This window comes from Glycine max, chromosome 8 (assembly GCF_000004515.6).
Source record: "Glycine max cultivar Williams 82 chromosome 8, Glycine_max_v4.0, whole genome shotgun sequence".
In the NCBI taxonomy this organism is placed as follows: domain Eukaryota; kingdom Viridiplantae; phylum Streptophyta; class Magnoliopsida; order Fabales; family Fabaceae; genus Glycine; species Glycine max.
Genome location: NC_038244.2, coordinates 20,367,713 through 20,395,482, shown reverse-complemented (window position 1 = coordinate 20,395,482; position 27,770 = coordinate 20,367,713). Strand labels below are relative to the sequence as shown.

Genomic DNA, 27,770 nt, shown 5'->3' with positions numbered 1-27,770 from the left:
ATTAGCAATTAGATTCCATTGAATTAGCGTAATTTTTCTTTTAAGGGACAAAATGTATAACTTACAAATTCTTACCAGTTACCTGTTTAACAGGTTCACATTAATGGTTTATCACCATTAAGTATTATTTTTTTCCTGCAAGATCAGCAGTCAAAAATACAAGGGGCATGAATCTTACCCTTTCAACCAAGGTGTATGCTAGACAAAGCTATAACCCTATCCTCTTCCAAAAAGAGTCAACCACTAGTTTAACTATACAATAAAATACCACTGTTATAAATATGTAGTCTAAAAGATTTCTGTATCCAGCTTATGCCACATTGATTAATTAATTTCCAGAATGTAAGTGCCCTGCAGCATCAGTGCTTATGTCATGCTTTTCATATCCCAAGGTCAAATGATGGAGACTGAAAAATATCAAGATTGGATGTGTGAGATTGAGGGACCGTATCTTGTTTCTGATTAGACAAATCTAATTTCTGTTTTAGAAGCAATGTTGCTTGTGCCTCCAACTCGTCAAGATCAAGATCATTATAAAATTGATCATCACATAGAACATCTGTAGTTGCATCAGTGTGCACTACGTCTTTCTTTGATTGAAGTTCAAATTCTCGTTGAAGGTTCATATTTGGGAAGTGTCCAGAATGGTAAAATGCCAATCTTCGTTTGTGACTTCTTGTCTCTGTCCCAGTTCCCATAGGATAACAAGTTGAAGCCACTGCTTCTGAGGTTATCTGGTTGATACTAACAGATTCCAAAGTCCGATTTGCTGACTGTTTGGTTGGCTCTGCGTGGAAGTGATCCACTGTCTTCCCTGTAGAATCCTCACTTTCACTAATACTGGCTGCCATAGTCACACGGTCAGGAGTAAAGGTGGCACAAAGATCAAGCCCTCCATTACTTGGTGTTTGACTGAGCAAAGAACGCCTGCAGCAGAGCTAATTATAATTATATAGCTTTAACACGAAGTTAATAATAGCACTTAATAGTTCAGAGTTAATTCAACATGATATTTTTACATATGCATACAATTGCAAAAGACTTGAAAACAACACTGATGTTCTCACATTTAGATAAATATGTAAATAATGACAAAATTGCAGCACTACAAGTTTCATTTATATATATATATATATATATATATATATATATATATATATATATATGGGGTTTGCTAACGTACACATACTGACAGTGTAAAATAATTTTACACAATCATCCAATCACAACCTATCATGTATGATAAGTTTGTTGACTTTTACAATAATTATCTTGAAAGTCATACAAATGATGATTTGTGATTGAATGACAGTGTAAAACTATTTTACATCGTCAGTGCATAGTCATTAAACTCATATATATGATGGATTTAGCTGACTACTTTACTCAGGAGAGAAACCTACAAAGAAGGAAGAGAAATGGGAGAAATATAAAATACCTGTAAATTGCCATCATGTCCATTCTACTAGCTTCAGGCTGACTGGCTGCTGTAGGGTTGGTCCTGTCATCTATGAAACTGTCAAATGAACTGCCTTCCTCATCATCTTCATCATTAGATACATAGCCATCTGAAGATACTCTGACAATATTGAACATCTCATGAGATTGGATATTCTCAAAAATTCTGTGATATACAACAATGAAAAATAATGCCAAGTATGATACTAAATAGTGTCAAAAAATGCTAAAACAGAGGATGAAAATGCAACATTCAGAGTCTTTAGCAAAATCTTACTCGGCTTCCTCCTCAATGAAGTCTCTCACATTGTGTGTTGATTTCCTTTTACCTAAAAAGTAGAAATGAAACAGCATAGCCTTAAGTTTTCTCTAATACATCCTTATAGAATAGAATTTTGCTAAATATACTTCCAATTTGACTTCAAAGAAACGAGATATGATCCAAAATATTTTTAATAAAGAAAGAAACAAAAGATGCACTAAACAAACTAAAATCACCTTGGCCATGCTTATATTGTGCAGGATTGGAGGCAGAAGATGGTTTGAGAAAGTTTGCTGTTGAAGCAAAAAGTTTATTGTTTTTCTGATTCATATTTCTTTCAGTATCTTCAGCTTTCCGCAACCTTTTAAATTTGCGTGCAGGTTTAATGCTTTCGGACATTTCACCACAATCTGCTGGATATGCTTCTTCGCTGAAGCTTGGATCAGTGTTATGTGCATGGCCTTCCTCAATTTGAGAAAGGAAGACTCGTCCTCTTCTAATTGCACAATTTTTCAGGTCAAGTAAAGGGCTTTGAGTTTCATTAATGGGGGAAGTACAGACATTCTTGTTGGTGCCCTTATCAATAATGACCTCTTTAGTTTCACTAGAGCTTAAAGAACTAACATCCTGTTCTTTGTGGAGATGAACAGGTAACACAAAATCACGTATGATAGAATTGTATCTTGATTTCCCTGAAAAATTCAATTTATTTTAGAACAAATTACTTAACCACGTTCACACAATTAGCAAAGTAATCAATCAAATATAGCACACAATCACTTTATCACCTTGAAGACACCCACCTCTTTCGTCAACCGGAGACTCTGGAACAACACCACTTCTAATCAAATTAGTTAAACGTGGACTAAGTTCTTCATCTCTCATGCCATTAATGCATGCATTTGCAGCCAATGAAGAAGTCTCAATCTCCACAAGATTTACCATTTGACCATCATTATCTCCTTCATTTGACAAACTTCTCTTAGCAATTGGAGTTTCAGGAATTGTCTCATCACCCTCACATGCTTCCTCTTGATTCTTACCCAAGTCACAGAAAGTACCATCTTGTCGAGTTAGGTCAACTAAGTCTTTGCTTTGAATCCCCAAATGACACGAATCCATCTCCAGACAATTAACAGAGACTAAATTCCTTCTCATTTTATGCCTAGAGCACGATTCATTGTCTGAAGAGGACAGAAACAAAATGGACTTCTCATGAGCTCATGTTATTTTCACAGAAAGGACAATTATTATGAATACCCATCAAGAAATAAATAATTTTGTAAAGTAAAGGTAAAAACTAAAATACAGCAACAACTCTTCTGCTGCAATATTCACAATGGGAGTGTTTATTGTTTGCCATTAAAATTTAGGAGAGAAAATTGAACAGATGATATTACCCTTTTTAGCTTCATCAAGTTCGGTAGTGGTGACTGGCTTACCATGTCCCAAACACAGATCTTCCTGAATCACTCAAACAGACACATTAATTATTTTACCAAAAAGGAAAAGGTATATCATAGTATGACTGAGCATATGTGATACAGTGTAGTACTAATCTAAGAGAGGAAGTAGAACCTGAAGTGAAGAAGTTTTGTCATCTTCTGGAAATGATACTAGTCCTTGCAAGCGCTGCATCATGTCTATAAGCATCAATGTTCCAGAGGAATGCTTCACTTTATGCACTCTAGAAGGAAAGGTCTGAAAGTGGGGAAAGGCAATAAGAGACATTCTACTATTGTTTTCCACAGTAGGGTGAAAATATGTTTCAAGTAAATCAATTTCCGCAACAGTTAGTTTGTCCTTTGATGGAGAAATGTGGAGCTCATCATCTTTCACATTCTTTGGACGAGGAATAAATTTCTCAATGGACAGCTCAACGCATTTAACTTCTGGTTTAAGGACATGAGGAATCTACAAAAGTATTGAATAAGATTTAGAGGATAAGGATAAAAGGCATAAATAAAAAATAAAAGTTATCTGACGGTTTCAGACCATCCTTGGACTAGGATGAAAGGTAAAGCTATTTATGCCCCCATTTCGCATGTGTTTACTTATAGTCTTGCTCTTTGCCTGTTTTTGCAAGTAGCCCTTCAACTCTGTCCCTTCACAAGCAAAAACTAGTAATGAATGTTAAGGAACCATTGAAACAAATACTCATAACTTTTTAGAAAACTAAAACTATTGACACTCTCAAGAAGTTTTTCATCAAAACTGGTAATAGGGAACGCCAGGTATGTTCATTTCTTTCTGGGCAGTAACAATTGCCAAGAAACAAATAAAACTGAAACTCTAAGGATATCGACTCGTCCATCATGCTTTCTTCCTGTTCTCCCCATTCGCTGGATCATTCTGAGTGGTGAAATATTAGCATCAAAAGATATGACAAGATCAACTTCCATGATATCAAGACCTTCTTCACCAATTGATGTAGCAACAATAACATTATAGGCGCCAGACCGAAATTTCTGTTGATGAACCATGTAACTATGTAAGTACATGGAAGGTGTATGAATCTTATGCCAAACATAATACATACCTTCAGCACAGCCTGTTGAACTTTTTGGGACTGACCTTTCATTGCTTTCCCTGTATGTATATCATTAAAATGGAGATTTTCTTTTACAAACAAAATAATCAATAATGATGAATGCGGAAAAATAATGAAAGAAAAGACAGAAGAAAACAAAGAAGAAAATATACATCATTTCCTACGCATAAACGCTCAGAAGAAAGAGATGCAGATGTCAACACTCAACAATGCTTAACAATGATTAAGAATTAAGATTTATTTGAGGCAAAAACAAAGCAAAATTTTATGAAATCTCACCAAACTAGAAGCTATGCTTGACTATTAGATTAGATCATTTGTAAGCAAGGTGCCTATTTGTTAGATGATAGGATGCTTGACAAATTCTGTGTCTATCTAGTTTATAACATGACATTGTAATGATACTTACTAAAATTAAGACACTATGGTCGGCCTAGTGATAGGGGGTTTGGGTAGTATGCATGAAGTCATAGGTTCTAATCTCAGTGCGACCATTGTACTTACTAACATTAAGACACTGTCGCCGGACTGTGAGACATGTCGTTCAGCACACAAACACAACTCTAAAGCAAAGTATCGTCATAAATACCTGAACTTTGACCAATAAACTCAGTAGCTTTGACTAATTCCCCAATATCTCCAAGTGCATTCATTATATCCCTGAATGTGTTGAATTAACATTTTAGATTTTTCTTTTTAATTTGGCCAAAAGTTCCCAATTTCTGAGTAGAATAAGATAATGAAACAACTCAAATTAATTTTACCTGACACTTTCTCTGTAATTGGAGAAGATAATTACCCTGGAGTTTTGCGGATCATTAGTTTCTGCAACCACATCCAAAGATGTCACTTATCAATGTAATTGAAGTTTATTAATCACATCCAAGTGCATTCATTATATACATAACACATCCATTAAAGAGTGTAAAAGAAGTTTCTTGGAAAAGCAAACTGAGATTCAGCCACAAGATTATGCCCATTGAAAATACAGGCTGTACTGACTAGAGATGGCTGAAATTTTATATCAAAATAGTCAAAGAAAGAAGTCAAGATCAAATTCAATTTTATAACACGAACTCAAGAAGAATCATTTTAGAAAAGGAAAAGAAGAAATCCCAAAAGCAAAGAAACATATCTTCCCTACAATAGAAGAAACTAAAAAAGAATGTTCTAAATATATATGTCAAAATAATAATGTCCTACTTCTATTATCTACATACATGCATGATGCACCCCCCTTAAGCAAACCCTTTTCTTGTTTATACGGTAGGTTAAAAGATATTTCTATCACATAGAAGTCTCAAAGACAGGTACTATCCGATGGGGAGGAATTTTTTTATTTAGTCTGAACATTTTTTATGGATATAACATTTCTCATCTAGTGTTTGCAGCCTGCTCCAACACACCAAGCACCAGTACACAGTTACCTTGGAAAAAGATTAGTCTTTTTTGCGAATCCTCTAGGATTTAAATCACCATCAAGAAACAGAAAAGGTTCGTAGAAAAAATGTTTACTTCAAGAGTAAAACATATTTGCAAACTTCCTTTAAAAAGAAAATGAATGGGAGAAAAAAGAATAGAAAAAATGTGTTCTATAAAGGATGATTGTAAAATAAAAATATAATAATATCATAGCTTTTACACATTTTGCAGGGCAGAGAATATTTTCTGAGTGAAATACAGAGTGTTAGAAAAAGTGTCAGAGAGAATGTTGCTAGCATTTCTCGATAGATAAATAGCATCCCAAGTAAACTGCTGGAATATCTTGTAATATCAATATTTTACCTTTGATTTTTTTAGAGTATCTTAGTAATTATCTCTTAAAATTAGTTTATGTAATTTCTTAATTTCCATATTTTCTAATATTTGACAATTCATGTCTTTATTTAGTTAGGATTATTTTATTATTATACAACATGGGACACAAGTATATATTATTCAAAATATATTTTTTCTCTATTCTCTCGTAGAAGCTCTTCCAAACATCCCTTAGGTCAATCTAAAAGAAGCCTAACAAATACTTTTTTAATAAAACTGGAGTTGTTAAACTAAATGTTATCATTAAACTCCTGAAAACTCATAACCAGCCCCTTTATTGGAAAATTAAGCTTTCAAAAGTTATAAACAAAATTATTATAATTTATAAATTAACACCAAATTCCCAACTTAAATTAACAGGAGAGCACAGTTGTTTAGTTCTTTTGTTCTTGTTTTTATTCAGAATGATAAAAAAAAATAACTGGTGAGTTAGTCGTTGCAACTTGATTTTCTTGAGTATAATATGTGGTGAGAATTAAGACCAAAGTCATTTACATATTATAGCTTTATGAAGAATTCAAAACTTTCTTTCCATATCATCACCACAAGAAGCAAAAAGCAAATACTAACACCTTTGAAAAACAGAATAATACTTACTGAAATGCTCCAGTAATACATCTAGCATTTTGGACAATTTTGGACTAGATGCTCCGTGAGACAAACTTTGCTGCATTAGCTGCCTTGCTTTCAGAATAACTTCATTTTTACTCATAAATTTTGCAAAATATCTGAAAGAAGGTATTCTTATATAATCAATTTACTGAAATTTTAAATATATATAGTTTATAGAAAATGCCATGAATAACATAATAAAATATTCATACAAAGCCCTTTTAAATAAATTAGAAATCAAAAGACAAACATAACATGATTACAAAAGTTTCTTTAGCCTCTAAAAGTATGATTGTCAAAAGTCATTTTAGTCCACCTCCCTACATATCAACTCTTAGAATGTGAGTTTGAGCCTAACTCAACCTTAAAAGCTAGCTCATAGGGTGAGGATTGTCTCCACTTATATACTCAATCTTGGCACTATCTTTAGCCGATATCGGACTTGGATTTTCCCCAATACACCCCCTCATGTCCTGCACTTTTGGGCTTGGTGCGTGAATAACACGGTGGGTAACCCTTCTAATGGATCTAAGATGGGCTGATACCATCTTATATCAAGTATTAGATTTCAGAGAGTTTGAGAGAGAGAGAGAAGATTGAGATTGAGAATCTGTTGTTATTCAACCTAACTGAAAACAGTTACAAAGAGAGTTTATATAGTTGCAGAGAGTACCTGCCAACTAACCTAATTGTCAACTAACCAGAGTTAGTTGACACAACTAACAGACTAAAGACTCCTAACTACATTAAGTAAAAATACTAGAGGTACAGTACACACTTATACCCCGCCGCAAGCTCATGAGGAGTGGGAAGAATGTCTTTCAACCACTCTGAGCTTGAATCTGTACAAAAGAAAGGTAGTAGGAGACAAAGCCTTGGTCAGAATATCAGCCAGTTGATCAAGAGCAGGCACATGCACCACATTAATCTGCTTGGTGAGGACCTTTTCTCTGACAAAGAACAGATCCAACTCCATGTGCTTAGTTCTGGAGTGAAGAACCGGGTTATGAGCCAAGGAGACAATGCTGGTATTATCACAAAGGATGACAGGACTGGTGTGAGGAACTTGAAATTCAGAAAGAAGGGACTGAATCCAAGTGACCTCAGCTGCTATGAGAGCCATACTCCTATATTCTGCTTCTGTAATAGAGCAAGCAACCTCTGACTGTTTCTTGGACCACCAAGAAATCAAATTAGGTCCAAGAAAAATAGCAGCTTCAAATGCAGACCTCCTATCATCAAGGTCAGATGCCCAATCTGCATCACAATAAGCATGGAGAGAAAAGGGTTGCTGCAGGGAAGCAGCTTGAAAATGTAAACCCCAAGAAAATGTTCCCTTGAGATATCTTAGAATTCTCTTCACAGCCAGCCAATGCTGGTCAGAGGGCTTAGACATAAACTGACAAACTTTATTGACAGAAAAGCTAATCTCTGGTCAAGTGATGGTAGCATACTGCAAAGCACCAACAATGGACCTGTAAAGAGTTGGATCAGAAAAGTCCTCAGAACCAAACTTCGTGAGTTTGCATCCTCCAACTATAGGGGAAGATATAGGGTTAGATTTATCCATGGTGTTCTTCGTCAAGAGATCTAAAATGTACTTGGACTGAGTTAGAATAAGAGAATCATCTTGTTGCCTCTAAACTTCTATACCCAAGAAATAGTCAAATTCACCAAGATCCTTTAGAGAGAAAACTGAATTCATTTGAGAAACCAGAGAATGAATTAACTTGTTGTCATTTCCAGTGATGATAATATCATCCATGCGGAAATAGGTTTTATTTTCCCTTGAATCTGTGAATGGTACATAGGAGGTATATATAGAATGCATAGGTTAGAAATAAGAGCAATAATCGAGCCTAGAAATCAGGGAAATTGATCTCCCTATAAATGCAAATTCTAAATATGGTAAAGTCAGAAATGACAGCTAATAACTATGTATATAAAATCCTAATGAGTTGTACAGACAGAATATGTTGATTCTGCGTTGATCTTCAACATTCCACAGACTAAAATGTATACAACTGAGGTGGATTCAGAAAAAACAAAAAGTGATGGATCACATTTGCTAGAAGAGAATCTAAGACTGAGAAGAGTAGCTTTCAGCTTGTCAAACCAGGTCCTTGGAGCTTGCTTTAGGCCATAAATAGCCTTGTGAAGTCTGCAAACTTGTTGCTTGTTTGAGGACACAAATCCAGGGGGTTGACTCATAAACTTCTTCCTCAAGAACACCATTGGGGAAGGCATTGTTAACATCTAGTTGCTGAAGAGGCCAATTGTGTGAAATAGCAAGAGAAAGGATAAGCCTGACTTTTACAGGTTTGATTACAGGAGAGAAGGTCTCCTTATAATCAAACCCCAACTGCTGATGAATGCCCTTGGCAACAAGCCTAGCTTTGTATTTGTTGACAGAACCATCAGAGTTTTCCTTGACTCTAAACACCCATTTGCACCCAATTGCTGTTCTGGAAGCAGGAAGATCAACCAAGGTCCAAGTGCCATTTCTCATGAGTGCATCATACTCAGATTGCATAGCTGAAAGCCAAGAGGGATCAGTTCATGCAGCTGTGGTTGACTTAGGTTCAAGGTGAGCCAGCAGAAGAGTGGGGTTAATTCTTTTTTTTTATCGGCAAAGATAATATATTAGATAGATAAAATTCAGTACCAGAGGTACTGATATACATATATGTTAGACCTTACTGCTGGTTCCACAGTCAGACAGTCCTAGTCTAAAGGAGAACCAAAGTAAGGAATAAATTAAATATACATATGTTGCCCTGCACACTATTCTAGCCTCTACTGATACAAAAACCTTGACTAATACTACTTGACCATTGGTTAAAAAGGATTGTGAAATCTTTTTCAAAACCCCTTAGCCACGTCCAGATGAGGAATGTAGTATCTTCAAGCAGTTTGTTAGCATTGAAGGTTGCATTAGAGAACACTATGCTGTTTCGGAGCTTCCAAATAGACCAAGTTAAAGCTAACCACCAGCAGTGCCATCTTTTAAACCTTACACCATCCACTTGAACACCTGTGTGTTGAAGAAAAATGGTGTTTTGGAATTAGAGTGGGGTTAATTCTGGATTTAGTAATTCCAGATTTTGCTTGAGTACACATAGGATGAGTGTTATTGGTCTGATAGCTGCAGTAGCAGTAGAATTTAAGGTTGTATGTGTGGTAATTGAGGGAGAATTTGGTTGTGAAGGTAAATCTGTGTCGGTAACAGTTAAAGGCTGGGTTTGGGAAATGTGTGGTGAAGGGGGTTGCTGTTCACTGGAAGAGGCAGATTGCTCAGTGTGCAGGTGGTGTAGGGGATGATGAAGTATTAGAGGGGTGAATAGGCACTGCAGAAGGTAAAACAGTAAGGGAAGATGCAGTATCAGGGACTTCAAAAGTTATCAAGGCTGGTTCAGGAAAAAGAGAAGGGTAGGGAAAGTTACTTTCATTAAAAGTAACATCTTTAGAGATGTACAACCTGCACAACCAGACTACATCATTAGAAGTTACTTGGTGAAAGGTCTGAACTCCCCTCCCCAATCAGACTGAACAGCTTTAATGGAGGAGTTAAACTGATTTGAAACCATAGTATGGGACGTTCTTTAATAATATGCCCATCCTTTTTACAGTAACTGCAGAATTTTTTGGGACAATTGAAAGCATAATGGCCAAATTCTTTGCAGCAGAAACATTGAATAGCACTCATGTCCCATCCTTTTGGCTTGGCTTGTATTGCATACACCACTGGAACAGATGTGGATTTGTGTTGATCCATAGTGTCTTGAGTGAGAAGGCATTGTTCCTCACGGAACAAATCATTGAGACATTCATCCAAAGAGGGTACAGGGTTTGATTCCTTCCAATTCAAATTGTAGTTTCATATGAAACTAATCACGTTTAGAAGTTTCATGAATAGATTGTACCGAACAAAGGCCTTCGGAAGGTAAATTTTCATAGACTATGTTTGTGTATTCAGCCCACAAATTCATGAAATGAGAGTAAAAATCAGAGATAGAGAGACTATCCTGTTGAAAGTTGGCAATTTCATGCTTAAGCTGGAATCTTCTAGCTGTGTTATTCTGATTGTAGATTTTCTTCAGTTAAGCCCACATCTTGGCTGCAGTCTTGAAGGGTCAAAGATTGAGAACAATGGTGGGATCAACAGAGGCGATAATCCAGGCCATGACTTGAGCATCCTTAATGACCCACTTGGCATTCTCTTCCTTGTGGATGGCTTTGTTAGGAGCGGGGTTGCTGCCATCAATATGACCCCACAGATCCTTACCGGTGACAAATATCTCGAGTTGAAATGCCCAGGATGAGTAATTCTTGCCATTAAGGCGAACCATTAAGACATCATACTTTTCAGAAGACATGAGGCTAAGAAAAAAAAATGGTCGCATAGAACCAATTTCAGACTAGGAATGAGCTGAAGAACAATCAAGAAAGAACTTGATCTAGACTAGGACAACAAACTAGGACAAGAATTGCAAAAGGATAGAGACATATAGGCTAGGCTAGGTGGACAAGCTAGTCAGGCTGCAGAGAAGGTTCTTATGGGGAGGTGATCAACAGCAACACAAAATAGCTTGGGTCAAATGGGATATTGTCTGCTTGCCAAAGGAAGCTGGGGGGTTGGGAGTCAAAGACACTAATTCTTTTAATTTGTCACTGTTAGGCAAATGGAAGTGGAGCTTATTTCAAAGCCAGGGGGAGCTGTGGGCTAGGGTGTTGGAGTCAAAATATGGGGGTTGGAGGGGTTTGAGCGAAGTAACTAGGGGAAAGGGTGAATTGGTATGGTGGAGGGATCTAAAGCTCGTGTTTAATCATCCGCAACATGGAGAGTTAATGAACACTACAATATCTTGGAGGGTTGAAAGTGGGGACAAGTTCAAATTTTGGGAGGACAAATGGATGGGGGGAGAGGATTCACTACTTGCAAGATACCCTAGGCTGTATAGCATTTCTACGCAACAAAATCAAAGTATACAGCACATGGGGACCTTCAAGGATGCAGGTTGGGAGTGGGACCATTGTTCGATAACGAAATAGATATGGCGGTCTCATTCCTATCGGATGTTGCAAGCCACCCAATACAGCCACAGAAAGGTGATCAGTGGGTATGGAAGGCAAACCCAAGTGGACAATACACGCCCAAATCCGCATATGATATGGTGTGGGGGAAAACATATGAACAGCAACAGGATGGAGTATTTCAGCAGCTGTGGAAGCTCAAGCTGCCGTCTAAAATTACTATGTTCGCATGGAGGTTAATCAAAGATAGACTATCAACTAGAACAAATTTGCAGCGACGACAGATTCAGGTTGGGGAGTCCACATGCCCATTCTGCAGAGAAGTGGAGGAGAGCACAGGTCATCTATTCTTTCATTGTGGCAAGATAATGCCAGTATGGTGGGAGTCCTTGTCTTGGGTGGGTATGTTGGGTGTCTTCCCAAATCACCCGAGGCAGCACTTTCTCCAACATATACATGGAGTGACAGAGGGAATGAGGTCTAGCAGATGGAAGTGGTGGTGGTTGGCACTGACATGGACCATTTGGAAGCAAAGAAATAACATTATTTTTTCAAATGGTACATTCAATGCCAACAGCATCCTAGATGACGCAGTTTTTTTATTATGGACGTGGCTCACAAATTTGGAGAAGGATTTCAATTATCACTACTACTACTGGTCTTCCTAATAGAGTGAATAGGGTAAATAGTTAGTAAGTGAGTTATGCCAGCTGGATTCTATTAGTTTGTTATGCTGTTATGCAATAGTTTGTTATGTTGTTATGCCCTGTTGCTGCTCTATATAAGAGCATTGTATTCATTATTTCAGATAAGATCAATATATGAGAAATAGACTTTACTCTCTCTCTTTCTCTTTTATGATATTCTATCATGGTATCAGAGCTACTCTTTTTCCGATCCAGTGATATTGATCTATGGCGTCTCCGTTTCGCAACGACGGCGTGTTTCCTTCTTCTCATGTCAAGCTCTCACATCTTATCTCCGTCAAGCTTGATGGTAAAAATTTCAAGCAGTGGAAACAACAAATTGACGGTGTTGTTCGTGGCCACAAGCTTCAACGCTTCGTCACGGTTCCGGTGATTCCTCATCGTTCCCCTTCTACTTCCGATCCTAATCTCAGTGAGGTGAACGATGCATATCTGGATTGGGAACAACAATATGCTCTCGTCTGTAAGTGGCTTCTCTCCACGATCTCTGATTCGCTGCTCCCGAAGCTTGTTGACTGCACGCACGCGTGGCAGGTTTGGACTGAAGTGCATCGTTACTTCGCCACGCTCCTCACGACGAAAGCACGTCAGCTTCGCTCAGAATTGTGTCGTCTCTCCAAAGGTACTCTCACGATTGAGTCGTTCATGGAGTGTGTTCGCGAAATCAATGAATCCTTGATCTCAATTGGAGATCCCGTTCCTCTTCGTAACCTAATTGAGATCGTCCTTGATGCACTTCCCGAGGAATATGATCCTATCGTTGCTGCTGTCAATAGTAAGGAAGATCTTAGCTCTTTGGTCGAACTTGAATCCTGTCTCCTTGCACACGAATCGAGATTGGAGAAGCATCGGAAAGCGATTCTCACAGAACCAGTGTCAGTCAATTTAATGCAGGCTCAACCGTCTGATTCGTCTTCTCCGATGGAACCGTCGTCTCCTGCTACAGAGTCGTTTCCCACTGGCACTAGTCATGTTACTGCTCATGCTGAAAACAATAATTATAATTCAGAGGCGGTCGTTCTGGCCGTGGAGGTGGCCGTTTTGGTAAGTCTCAATGTCAGATTTGTCACAAAAGTGGTCATGACACCTCTATCTGTTATTACAGGTATTCGCAATCCGCTTCTATGCCGTTTTCACCTCAACGTGCTCCCTTCAATCCATTTCTGATGAATGCTCGACCGGTGTATGCACCTTCTTTTGGCTATGCTTCACCTAGATCAGCTGCACCCAGACCTTCTCCACCACAAGCGTTTATGGCCAGTTCTGATCCAACCTTCAGCAACCAATGGTGGTATCCAGATTCAGGTGCGTCGCATCATGTTACACCTGATTCTTCTAATGTGTCTGATGCTCACTCTGTGACTGGTTCTGAGCAAGTGTTCATGGGGAATGGCCAAGGTTTGTCTATCAACTCTATAGGTTCCATGAATTTTACTTCCCCTAACTTCCCTCACAAACCACTCACTCTACACAGTTTACTCCTTGTACCTCACATCACCAAGAACCTCATTAGTGTTAGTAAATTTGCCCAAGACAATCAGGTTTTCTTTGAATTTCATCCTTCCTTTTGTCTTGTTAAATCTCAGGATTCTTCTGAGGTGCTTCTTCGTGGAGTTGTAGGAGCTGATGGTCTTTACAAGTTTCAGAGTCCCTCGTCTCAAGTGTCCAAGTTCAAGTCTCTCTCTAGCCTTAATTCTAGTGTAGCCTTAGGTTCAAACAATTGTAATCCTAGTACATCATGTAATACTTTACTTCATTCTAATGCTCAAAGTGATTGTATTACTGATTGTACTCCTTCTGTTTCAATGAATACAAGCAATGTTTCCTGTGTTAATTCACCTCTTGTTCATGCTACTACATTTACTAATTCTCAATCTCCACAACATTCTATTGTTCCTAATATTATACCTACCAGCAAATATGCTTTGTGGCTTACAAGGTTAGGCCATCCTCATTACCAAGCTCTTGCAGAAGTGCTGAAAACTTGCAATATTCCTATACCCCCCAAGTCTCTAGCTGAATTTTGTACTGCCTGCTGTTTAGGCAAATCTCACAGACTGCCTACCTCTTTATCCACTACTGTGTATGCTCAACCTTTTGAGTTAGTAGTTTGTGACTTATGGGGACCAGCTCCTATCCAGTCTTTAGGAGGTTATACCTACTTCTTGACTTGTATAGATGCCTATTCCAGATTTGTTTGGGTCTTCCCTTTGAGACTTAAATCTGACACACTTACTCAATTTGTCCAATTCAAAACAATGGTTGAACTTCAATTCAACTGTAAAATTAAAGTTGTTCAAAGCGATGGAGGAGGTGAATTTAGGTCTTTCCCCAAGTATCTCAATAACCTTGGCATTACTCATAGGTTTACATGTCCCCACACCCACCACCAAAATGGCATAGTTGAACGAAAGCATCGTCATATTGTTGAAACAGGCCTAGCTTTATTAGCTCACTCTAATTTACCTCTCAAAATGTGGGATCATGCTTTTGTCACAGCTGCTTACCTAATTAATAGGATGCCTAGTATGTCTCTTGCCAACCAGTCCCCTTATTTCAAGCTACTTCACAAATTACCTGACTATTCTCATCTTAGAGTCTTTGGCTGCACTTGTTTTCCCTTCCTTCGTCCCTATAATGCTCATAAATTGGACTATAGATCCCAAGAGTGCATATTCCTTGGTTATTCTACCATTCATAAGGGTTATAAATGCCTTGCAGCTACTGGCCGTATTTACATCTCTAGGGATGTTCTTTTTAATGAAACCAGATTTCCCTACTCCATCTTATTTCCCTCTTCTTCTTCTGCTACATCCACATCATCTCCTCATACTTCTTCTGCCTGGTCTATACCAGCAGTTCCTGTATCTGTTATTCCTCTTACTCAAGTCAGTTCTGTTCCTGCTACACCCACTACCTCTGTTTCTCTTAGCAGCCCTATGTCTGCCCCTATTAACACTGCCAATTCTCCTATTATAACACCTTCCAATGATGCTTCCCCTGCTTCTGAAAATTCTTCTTTACACTCTCCCATCACTCCCTCTTCTCTCACCCCTATCACATTTGATATTGCAGAGGCCAGCACCATTTCTCCATCCTCTATTCCAGCCACCAATTCTCCTCTCAGCCCTGTACCAACCCCCCAACAACCCTCTATCCATCCTCATAACACTCATCCCATGCAAACTCGAGCCAAGAGTGGCATTACCAAGCCTAAAATTCATCCCACTCTTTTACTCAATCATATGGAACCTACTTCAGTTGGTCAGGCCTTGTCTTCTCCCCATTGGTTTCAGGCCATGAAAGATGAGTATCACGCATTGTTAAAGAATCAGACTTGGACCTTGGTGTCGCCATCTGTTTCTAGGAAGCCAATTGGCTGCAAGTGGGTTTTTAGGGTGAAGGAGAACCCCGATGGCTCCATTAACAAATATAAGGCCATGCTGGTAGCTAAAGGCTTCCATCAGCAAGCTGGCACTGATTTTACAGAGACATGTTCTCCTGTGGTGAAGCCTGTTACTGTCAGAACTGTCCTTACTCTTGCTGTTACTCACAAGTGGCCTATACAGCAGATTGATGTGAACAATGCCTTCTTAAATGGCACCCTTGAGGAGGAAGTTTTTATGCTGCAGCCTCCTGGGTTTGAAGCTGCTGACAAGACACTTGTATGTAAGTTGAACAAAGCAATTTATGGACTAAAGCAGGCCCCTAGAGCCTGGTTTGATAAACTTAAAGGATCCCTTCTGCATCATGGTTTTCTTGCAAGCAAATGTGACCCTAATCTATTTCTCCTTCACACTGCAAGCTTAACTATAATGGTGCTCATATATGTTGATGATATCATCATAACTGGCAATTCTGCATCCTTTATTACTGCTTTAATCAAGAATCTGAATACTGATTTTTCCCTCAAACAGTTGGGTAAGTTGGATTATTTTCTTGGCATAGAGGTAACACACTTGCCTAATGGCTCCCTCCTTCTCTCTCAAGCCAAATATCTGACAGATTTACTTGCTAAAATTAACATGCTCAATGCTAATGGCATGCCTACTCCTATGGTGTCCACAAGCAAATTGTCTAAAATTGGTTCGCCAGCTGTTTCAGATCCCACTCAGTTCAGATCTGTTGTGGGGGCTCTTCAATATGCCACTCTCACCAGACCTGAAATCTCATTTTCTGTCAATAAGGTTTGCCAATTTTTATCTAATCCCTTGGAAGAGCATTGGAAGGAAGTTAAAAGGATATTGAGGTACCTTAGTGGCACTCTGCATCATGGCTTGCTAATTCAGCCTGCCTCACCTCACCAGCCTTTGTCTTTGCTTGGGTTCTGTGATGCTGACTGGGCATCAGACCCTGATGACAGAAGGTCCACCTCAGGAGCATGTGTGTTTCTTGGTCCAAACTTGATATCTTGGTGGTCTAAGAAACAACGGTTGGTTGCCAGGTCAAGTGCTGAGGCTGAGTACAGAAGTATGGCTCAACTTGCTGCAGAAATTCTATGGGTGCAGTCTCTCCTTCAAGAACTTAAATGCAGACTTCTCACTCCCACAATTCTGTGACAACCTCAGTACCGTTACCCTTGCTCATAACCCTGTGTTGCACAATAGGACCAAGCACATGGAATTGGATATATTCTTTGTGAGGGAAAAAGTGCTCTCCAAGAATCTCATTGTGAAGCATGTTCCAGCCCAAGATCAATGGGCAGACTTACTAACTAAGCCTCTCTCAGCAGTGAAATTTCTCCCTCTGCGTGACAAACTGCGTGTGATCAACAAACTCAGTCTGCTTGATGCACCCTCAGTTTCTAAGGGGGAATAATAGAGTGAATAGGGTAAATAGTTAGTAAGAGAGTTATGCCAGCTGGATTCTATTATTTGTTATGCTGTTATGCAATAGTTTGTTATGCTGTTATGCCCTGTTGCTGCTCTATATAAGAGCATTGTATTCATTATTTCAGATAAGATCAATATATGAGAAATAGACTTTACTCTCTCTCTTTCTCTTTTATGATATTCTATCACATCCAACATCAGAGCAGGGTTTCTCAATAGAGTAGGATAGAATACTAGAGCAAACTTTTGTAAGAATCTAAATTAAAATTCAGATTGGTTCAATGAATACCATATGTCATGGGACCAAATCTGGACTGTAATATATATTCCAAGTACCCCTGGTACTTCAATTAATACATATTATTTTTGCTGAAAAAAAAAATATAGGCTACGCTAGACTAGGATCGCGACCCAATCTGATACCATATCAAACTAAGAAAAGTGTAGGGTAAAATTGTGTGTCCTTTCCTCTGTGTATTCCCCTATAAATATTCTTTATTACAAATAAATACAAGCAGATTTTCAGCCCTGTAAATTAGCAAAACTACCATAAATCCCTATACTGCAGCTGTTATATTCTAATTAAGGAAAGAATCACACATTTGCAATTACAAATAGGCTTTTAAGTGGCTTTAGATATCCAGCTGTATTATGCTGCAATTAGAATGTTTCCATTTCCATTAACAGGCTGAGCATATTGAACTTGCACAGGAGCAATTTATGCAGCAGCAGGAGAAGTATGTGCAGAAGCAAGGGCAAGATAAGATGGTGGTGGAAGGGTAGGAACATAATTTTCCTCTAATCTATGATAACAGAATGAAGCTCCATGACCAAACTTATAGAAGATCTAACACTGCACATCAGCAAAACGATCACCATCACGGCCTCCACCACCATGGTTAGGATTTCGGCCAAAACCCCAACCACCACGACCATTGAAAAAATGATTTCCACTGTAATCATTGGAAGAGTTGTCCTCAAAAGCGGACTGAGTGGTCAAATTGACTTGACCTTGAGAATTAGGGTTCACAGATTGCACAAAATTAGGAACAATAGCACTTTCTTGAGAAGAACAGCCTTGAGAGAGATTCATCGACCCTAAACTTTGAGTTAGGTTGATATAACCTAAAGCACGTTTGTGAGAACAATCAATATGCACCTCTCGTGCAACCAATAGAGTTTCAACTTCATCAATAGTGAGCAAATCAAACCTGTTGGTGATAAGAGAAACTGGCGATTCATATTCATCAGGGAGGCCATCGAGAATTAGATTAAGGTGTTCAGAATTAGAGACTAGTTCGCCAATCGAAGTAAGCTCATTGACCAGTGTTTTCATATGTAGGAGATCATCAAAGATAGAGAGATTATCGAGAGAGAGATTCCGAAGATCAGCACGAACTTGACAAATCTTCACGCGAGTGAGAGATTGAAAATGTTGCTGAATGTGATGCCATAGTTGGCACAACGATTGGCAACCAACAACTCAAGGAAGAATATTATCAAAAATAGTGGATTGCAACCACACAAGGAGAAACTGATCCTGTTCATACCAAACACAATACTCATTGGTGACTTTATCAGCATTGTAATCTTCAAACAAAGCATACTTAGGTGGAATTTGTGGATTAATGATGTAGCCTTCAAGATGATGACTATGAATAACAGGTTCAACCTATTAAATCCAAAGAAAATAGTTCTTTGCATGCAATTTCTGGGCGGTGGGAGGAAGGAGGAGTCAATGCGGAAGCCATTAACAAAAAGTTTGGTTTTGACCTAAGCTTTGTGTAGGAATTAATAGAAGATATTGTAGTTTCCTATATTAGATGAATCAGAGATTTGATTTACTTTGTTTTAAAATAAAATCTTTATCATTATTAGCTATTATTTGTTTCCTTTATTATTCCTTGAATCAAGGAACAAACTTTATTGTAATATTTCTATATAAGCAGTACTTTTACTGCTTGAATAAAAGAAGAAAGTCTTCGCTATTACTTTCTACACTCTGTATACCATATTAGATTTCAGAGAGTTTGAAGGAAGGAGGAGTCAATGCGGAAGCCATGAACAAAAAGCTTGGTTTCGACCTAAGCTCTGTATACCATGAGAGAGAGAGAATTTGTTGTTATTCAAAACTGAAAAACAGTTACAGAGAGAGTTTATATAGTTGCAGTGAGTAACTCCCAACTAACCAGAGTTAGTTGACACAGCTAACAGACTAAAGACTCTTAACTATATTAAGTAAAAATAAGTAAGGTACAGTATACACTTATATGAAGCTTAATGACTTTACATGTAATACAATTTTGACCTACACATACAAATATTACAAATTAGTGATCTATACATGCAGAATTTACCATAAAAAGTGTAAAATATGGAACATCTCAATTCTCAATTGCATCTAAAAATTGATTAACCCAGTCATAGCTTTTATGACACAGCTATTGACAATGGCAACTATATGTATTTGCTGTTTTAGTGTATAAAAGAGTTCTTAACAGAACTGAAGAAGATAAAAGATAAGGTGTAAAAGAGAGAAAGAAATTTTAGAATCAGAAATTGTTATTATGATTGGTAACTGTTTTCTGTTACAAAGAGAAGTATATATAGAGCTCTAGAACAGTTAGTTATGACTAACTAACCTTCTAACTAACTCTTAACTAACACTGACACTTAACTGACTGAGTAACTAAAATAGTTAAGTGAGTGTGCAGTTGAATACTGCACCTCTCTTTATACTACTGTAATAGGGTATGTTTTTGCTGTTTTATTAAATTCACAGCAACAAGTGGACCATATGGCAAGAGAGGAATCAGCAATGCATGTTTAAGGAAGTAAAGATGTTTAATGATCAAATCAGCACTCCCAAAAATGTCTCAGCTGTTGTACTACGCCCTTAGATATTCTGCCCTCTGCTATTTTTTAAGATATTTTGGAATTTAGATACTCATCCTTTTATTGCATCTGACATTTACCACCAGTGTACTAGTTTTTACCTTTAATTAAGTTCTTACAATCCCTAAAGGGTCAAAAAATCATATTTGTATACAGAAAAACTAAGCATATTTTTTCAATTTGTTAGCTAACTTAGCTTATATATAAACTGTAAATAGGAAGTATACCCTTGCTTCAATTTTCTCTCAAGCATCTCATGTGCTGGCCTTATTCCGTGACTTGAGAGCAACTTATGGATGTAATAAAGAGTAATGAGAACGCCAAAATACCCTTCAACATCTTCATAGTTGACATGAGAAAGATCTTGCCTAGGCCGTTGGCGAAACTTTTCCCTTATTTCAAGTAATTGACAAGGGCTCAACTGCCAAGCATTCAAAAGAGAGAAAATTAATGATTCAGCTATACCATCAAGCCTAAGTAATTTTGGCAAATCATAGGACAAACTAAAAGATGAGACAGCTACCAAAAAATAAATCTTAAAACAATAGCTAAGAAAACAAAAAAAATTATTCACATTTTAAAATGTTGTTCCTGCAGAACAGATAGATAGTTTTTTTTATCAGCAAAAACAGATAGATAGCAACTAACAGAAGTCATTGAGTTGTTTTGTTTCCTGGAATTGGTTTTTTGCAGGGCATATATATTGTTGAGAAAAACTCAAGTCCCACATTGACTAGAGATAAGACAACAATAGAATATATAAGTGGGAGGCAACCCTCACCCTATATGAGCTAGCTTTTGGGGTTGAGTTAGACTCAAACCCAAATTCTAAGATGGTATCATAGAGTTTGTTCAATCCCGGTAACAATGGCTTCTGCAAACAATCTTCAACCTGATTTTTCAATTCCAGTGGCTACAGAGGCAACTCTGGCGTGGCGGATCCTCAGCCATAACCTCAAACGTTTCCGACGGCAGTTCCTTAGCCTCAACCATTTCCGACGGCAATTCCTTAGCCTCAACCGTTACAAACGGCGGTTTCTCAACCTTGAGTTTATTCAATCCTGGTAACAGTGGCTTCCGCAAACAATCTTGAACCCTCAAATACCATATGTGCATAATGCTGGAGTTCGAGCAACTCTTCCTCCTCAAGCCAACATTGCCACTGCTGGTTCAGTACCTTCAAACAGCTGGTATCCAGATTCTGGTGCCTCCCATCATGTTACTAATGTTTCTCAAAACATTCAGCAGTTGACACCTTTTGAAGGTCCGGATCAGATAACCATTGGTAAGGGGCAGGGTATTGACATTAATTCCACAGGTCTAACCTTATTTCCATCTCCTTTAAACCCTAAGTTTTCTCTGATTCTTAACAATTTGCTCTTATGTTCCTTCAATTACTATAAATTTGATTAGTGCAAGTCAGTTTTGTAAGGACAATTTGGTCTATTTTGAGTTTCACCCTACCTTTTGTTTGGTAAAATCACAGGTTTCTAAAGAAGTTCTTCTCAAGGGCTTGGTGGGACAAGATGGTCTCTACCAATTTCCTGATTTGCTTCAACTTCCCAAGTCAAAGTCTTTTGTGAACACTACTGTTTACTCAGGTTCTAGTTCCGATTCTGTAAATAATTCTGTAAATAGTACTCAGAATAATACTTCTGTTGACAATTCTAACACTTGTAAAGCTTTTTCTGCTAGACTAGGACACCCTAGTGTTGATGTCATGAGACATGTATCCCAAATCTGCAAAATTCCAATAATCAATAAAAATACCTCAGATTTCTGTTCACATTGTTGTCTTGGCAAGTCACATAGACTGGCTTCTTCTCCTTCCCTAACTGGCTATTCTAGTCCTTTTGAGCTTGTTTTCACAGACCTGTAGGGCCCTGCACCTTTTTTATCCAATACTGGTTACAAGTATTATGTTTCTTTTGTTGATGCTAATACCAGATTTACATGAATTTATCTACTGAAAAGCAAGTCAGAAACTCTAGATGTGTTTAAGCAGTTTAAGGCTATGGTCAATACTCAGTTTAACTTTCCTATAACAGCAGTGCAATCTGATTGGGGATGAGAATTCAGACCATTTACTAAGTTTTTGAGTGATTTGGGTATTCAGCACAGGTTAATATGCCCTCATACCCATCACCAAAATGGGGTCATAGAAAGAAAACACAGGCACATAGTAGATATGGTGTTGGCATTGTTATCTCAGGCTGCTATGCCCCTTCATTATTGGGATCAGGCCTTTCTAACTGCAGTCTACTTTTTTTTTTTTTTTGGAAGGCAGAAAATATATATTATTAAATAAACTTGACAGTACCAGGGGTACTGGTGGAAAGATAATACAAGGCACCTATGGTGCTGCCCTCCAAAATAGAAAAAGCCCAAGCTATCCCAACATCAAAAGAAAACCCCACCCAGATTAACCAAATGAATCCGAGATATTGGTAGACCAGTGATTAAAGCTAGTGTTGAAGTCTTTCTCTCTAGCTTTTAACCAAGACCAAGCTAGAAATAGAGCATCTTCCATGACTTTAGAAGAGTCAAAAAATTTGCCCTGGAAAATCAGGAGGTTCCTATGCTGCCATATAGTGCTAGTTAGAGCAATCCACCATCCACACCATCTACTATGATTTACAGCTGCACCAAAACCATCACAAAATTGAACAAAGTGGCTTGCTGGAGAAACTGGAAGAGGTCCTACAACCTGAATCCATCTCATGGATTCCCACCACAAACCTATAGTCATTTTACAATTGAAGAAGAGATGACCCGCCTCCTCCTGCACATAACCACAAAGAGGACATACAGCTTCTTGGATGGGCACATTTCTGCTTAGAAGATTATCCCTAGTGGGGAGCCTGTCTTTAATAAGTCTCCAAGAAAAAACCGCAGCCCTTGGGGGGATTTTCAACTTCCAAATTATCTTGAAAGTCCTCCCATCTGAACCAGACCTATTGGGATTCATCATTAACCTATAAGCTGACTTAGTGGAATACACACCACTAGGTTCAGCCTTCCACAGCATGGTGTCCTTCAAATGAGGTTCCTTTTCAGAAGTTGTCTCACAAAACACCAGACTATTCTTTTCTCAGAATCTTTGGATGTGCTTGCTTCCCTCTTCTAAGACCTTACAGCAGCCATACTCTTCAATACAGATCACAAGAATGTGTTTTCTTGGGCTACTCTTAATCACACAAAGATTAAAAATGCCTAGCATCTGATGGCAGAATTTACATCTCAAAGGATGTATTGTTCAATGAGTCAAAATTTCCCTATCCTACCCTATTTCCTTCAAAGTCTAATCCTACTATTGCTGTCCAATCAAGTCCAACTCCTCTCACAGTTTTACCAATTATCCCTGCTTCTGTTGTTTCTCAACAATTTTATACGTACAGTCACATGGGTACATATAGTGATGGAAAGTCCTTTGAGGTTGTTTTCAGTTTCTTAGGTTACTATTTACTGTCTACTTGTAAGGGTTGGATATCCCTTGTGCACTATATCCTCTATCTATAAATAAATAAATAAATATATATATATATATATATACACACACACACTATTGTTTGGAGACCCAAAAAAAACTAACAAAAGACCCTGGAATCTTATTGATGCAACCATAAAAGAGAAGGGGAAAAAAAGGGCTGTCTGCAAATATATTAACATTTATATAGATTTAATAAATCTAAAATACTCTACTTGACTTAAAGTGAGCTATCCTGGATTTTATTAGCCTCTAATTATTTCTTGAGCTCCTTGAAACATTTAGATAACTATTTGATGCTTAAAACCAAATGCACCACAAAATTCACAAACTTAATGTTCAACCAAGACTTCATCTCTTAGTAAGCTTGGATAGTCCTCACCTTACAAGTCAGTTTTGTAGATTTGAGTTAAGCCCAAATTATAATTTGGTATCAGTCTATCAAAGTCTGTCCTAGATCTATTGTTAGGCACTTAGGCCACCTGTATTGCCATGCTCCAAGCCCATAGTCCTGAGCGTGAGGAGTGTGTTGGAAAGTCGCCTTAGATGTGGTCACCTCTTAGGTTGCAATTTCTCAGAAAGGCTACCTACGGAAGGATTGACCAAAAACGTTAAGTGAGGCGTCATAGTGTGGTGCCATCAAGACGTCTACTCTCAGCAGGTTGAGATCCAAGCCGGTTTTGAGTTGAGTTAGGTCCTAAGCCCAAATTTTAAGATGTTATTCGAACCCATCCTAAATCCATTGTTGAGCTAACTGTATTGCCACACTCCAAACCCATAGTCCTAGGCATGGGAGGTGTTCGAAAACTACCTTAATTGTGGTCACCCTAGCCCACAAGTGTCTTGAAAAGGGCTGACCAAGAAAGTTGAGTGAAGCGTAATAGTGTGGAGCCACCTAGATGTCATCTCTTAGCAAGTTGAGATCCCACGTCAACCAAAGATATGCCTAATGTAGTCCTTATAAGACTTGGACAATTCTCACCTTACAAGACGGTTTTGTGGGGTTGAGTTAGGTCTTAAGCCCAAATTCTAATACATATTATAAAATTAACAATTGTTTGTCTATGTCTGGGGATGGTGAAGTTAGTAATGTGGGGAAGAATTACTATTGCTTGTATCATGTGAATACATATTCATGTAAATGTAATACCCAAACACATTCTCTTTTTTCCTAGGTTTCTTTCTAAACTTACATACCATACAAGAGAATTATGAATTTATGAAGTAATACTATTGATCAATTTAATATATCAGTATCACCATCACAATTGATCTCATTTTGTTTTTACTTACCAACTCTAAGGAGTAAGGATATACTTCTATTCAAAGTCTAGGATGTAAGTAACACACAGCAAAGTTTTCTTAATTTGACAATGGGTGTGACAAATTGAATGCATTGTAAGAACGAAAGATAACACATAGAAGTATCAGCCAAGATCCCAAAATACTGTTACTCTTTTGTTGTATGTATCTCAGGAATTAATTTCTCTTGTTCAATTGTTTTAGGCTTACAACAATTAATTGATTATATTTATAGTTATATTATACAACTTTGAAAGAATTAATGTAATAAGCAACTTTAGATGACCCCTCAGTACGTGATGAAAATAAAATGAAGGGGGAAGAAGAGTGTGAAACTTGATCAAATATATCTTTTCATGTACTTCAATAGAAATCACTAATAAGTCATGTATTTATTTGCTGACAATAGTTAGAGCTATCTGGAACTGGTAAAAAATGAAAAATAAATAGAAGGTAAAGAGACTTACAGTGCGGTAATCTCTGTTCTGAATGACCCCAATATTTGTAAGCCTGGCTACTATAGGGCGTATTACTTCCATAAACTTATTGTTTATTTCTACCGCTTCTGGGCCCATTGCAACCTGGTAATATTGCAACAAAGATCTCTAGAGAACGTAGAAAATATAATTTGAGGGATTTCAAATAGGCATGCATTGACTACCTGTATCAATTCTATCTTCCTACTGTGAACATATGAGATAACATCATGGTCAGTTTCACTGCGATATTCAAGTCTGGAGATATGCAAATTATCAATGACAGCTTGGACTGTCTGTTGCTTTGCTGAATTTCAAACTTAGAATTAGAACACAATATTGTTTGAGAAAAATGATTATGCATTGATAGTGTAAAAAGTTTTACACGGTCATTCAATCACAACCCACTGTGTATAGTAAGTTTGTTGATTTTTAAAATAATTATCTTAAAGTAATTCAAACGGTTATTTGCGATTGAAAGACGATGTAAAACTGTTTTACATTGTTAGTGCATAGGCATTAAACTCGCATTTTTTAAGGGGGGAAAAATGAAAAGAACACAAGATTATCAAAAACATACATCCTGGCGTTGCAGTTAACGCTAATATTCTCAGCTGTACTGGTACAGACATTAACTAGAAACCAGAAGGAAAAAAAAATAACGGATAAATGAGTTATATGAAATAATGACGAAACATATTCTATCAACAAAATCCAGTAATAAATAAAAACCTCCAAAAATAAATTCAAACCTCGCGAACAGCTTCACAATAAGCGTAATTTCCCATTGCTCTGTGAGCTTCATCAATCACCAAACATACCAAGTACTTCACCAAACATGTACCTGAAATAAATTATACCGTGCACAAAACAAAATAAAGCTAGAGAACCATATCAGATGGAGCAAAGCATGGTACATGACACAAAAAATAAATATCTAGAGAAACAATATTGAATGAAAATGATATTAATAAATCACCAGAATGAATATCCTTTTCCAACACTTGTGGAGTGACAAAGAAAACTCGCTTTGTTTTCCAAAATTGAGCTCTTTTGGGAGGACTTAGCTGACCAGTCATATCAACTGTCCATTCCTGCATTTAAATTTACTTGATAATTCAAAATTTTCATCAAAGAAAAGGTAAAGGTGAATAAAAAATAAGAAAAATTGTTACTTGAGGTATTCCCACAATATTGTGGCATGCTTCTATCTGCTGCATGACAAGTGGCCGAGAAGGAGCAGCAAAGACTATTTTGCCTGTTGTGACAGGAAGCATCAGATGGTTTTCCCAGTTAAAAAGGTCTGTGTTATTGAAGGTGAGAGGGAGAGATGATGATGTGTGACCGGGAGGGGACATATGAAACTTCTGGATACACAACACAACAAATTACCTTGAGGAAACCATCTGAAGTAGTTATACATAACAACAGCGGCAATGAGGGTTTTGCCAAGTCCCGTTGGCAAGGCCACCAATGTGTTTGAGAAAAGTGCGGACTGGGTAATATCAAATTGATAGTCACGGAGAGGAACATTAACTGCAATGCAAATTGCAAAAGATGAGTGCAACAAAAAAAAATCTTCAAGTGGAGGAACATTAACCAACAACTGTACCTGGATATATCCAAGTTTTGGCAGCCTCGGTGTCAATGTGGTGGATGAAAGCAGGGCTTTGGTCATCTTCTTGGAACTGCGGTGGTGGGGTTTCCTTTTCGGCATTGGCATTGGCAATAGATATGAACTTATCGAGAGTGGATTGCTGCTTTCTCTTCTCAAAAACCCTTCCCTTTCCCTTTACGTCACTGGTCGTCTGGCAAACCACGTCGATTTCTCTAGCAGCTGCTTCCCAGTCAAATCCCTAAAAATTGCGTACATCAACTGCTGAGAGATTGAATTTGAGTTTGCAAATTGAAAGGAAGCTATTTACCTATTTCCATACCTCATCGTCCATTATCTCGTAAGGATTATTGGATGCCATTCGATAATTCGGATTCACCTGGTAGAGCCTAGAGAACGCTTTTATTTGAAAATGAAAATGGCGAGAAGTCACACACCAAAAATAAAATAAATACAGATTGGCGCCAAAGACCAAAGTGTTAATTGAAGATGCACAAAAAATCAAAAATACCCTTACATTTCATAAGGACCATCAATCTAGATGGAGTATGGAGTAAGGACCATCAATCTAGATGGAGTATGGAGTAAGGGCTCATGGGACTTAGGAGTTGATAATTAATAAGTCGACTTTTGCATTATTAACACGACGAGTGAATAGGTAATTTAGTCCCTGAGATTGTACTCATTTTGCATATTAGTCCCTAATTTAATATTAAATTCA

At 37.8% G+C, this 27,770-nt stretch overlaps 1 protein-coding gene across 4 annotated transcripts; it reads right to left on the bottom strand.

Annotated features, from left to right (window-relative positions):
- Nucleotide 1: 1 nt before the first annotated feature.
- LOC100820078 (DEAD-box ATP-dependent RNA helicase FANCM) lies at nucleotides 2-27,638 on the bottom strand. Of its 4 annotated transcripts, none has more exons than XM_006585680.3 (24): nucleotides 27,567-27,638; nucleotides 27,372-27,448; nucleotides 27,047-27,290; nucleotides 26,827-26,970; nucleotides 26,610-26,692; nucleotides 26,414-26,528; nucleotides 26,187-26,278; nucleotides 26,015-26,069; nucleotides 25,620-25,741; nucleotides 25,426-25,539; nucleotides 20,397-20,590; nucleotides 6,687-6,817; nucleotides 5,036-5,096; nucleotides 4,861-4,931; nucleotides 4,260-4,309; nucleotides 4,023-4,188; nucleotides 3,716-3,843; nucleotides 3,299-3,634; nucleotides 3,121-3,184; nucleotides 2,509-2,904; nucleotides 1,957-2,412; nucleotides 1,736-1,787; nucleotides 1,439-1,579; nucleotides 2-938 (listed from the first exon to the last, which is right to left on the bottom strand). In XM_006585680.3, the coding sequence occupies exons 1-24, from the start codon at nucleotides 27,580-27,582 to the stop codon at nucleotides 854-856; spliced, it is 3,393 nt and encodes a 1,130-aa protein (XP_006585743.1). In that variant the 5' UTR covers nucleotides 27,583-27,638; the 3' UTR covers nucleotides 2-853. The 4 variants fall into 4 exon arrangements, with proteins under 4 accessions (XP_006585743.1, XP_014634699.1, XP_014634700.1 ...); XM_014779213.2 differs by having other exon boundaries at nucleotides 2-927; nucleotides 27,567-27,631; XM_014779214.2 differs by having other exon boundaries at nucleotides 2-927; nucleotides 2,524-2,904; nucleotides 27,567-27,630.
- Between the last annotated feature and the right edge of the window lie 132 nt (nucleotides 27,639-27,770).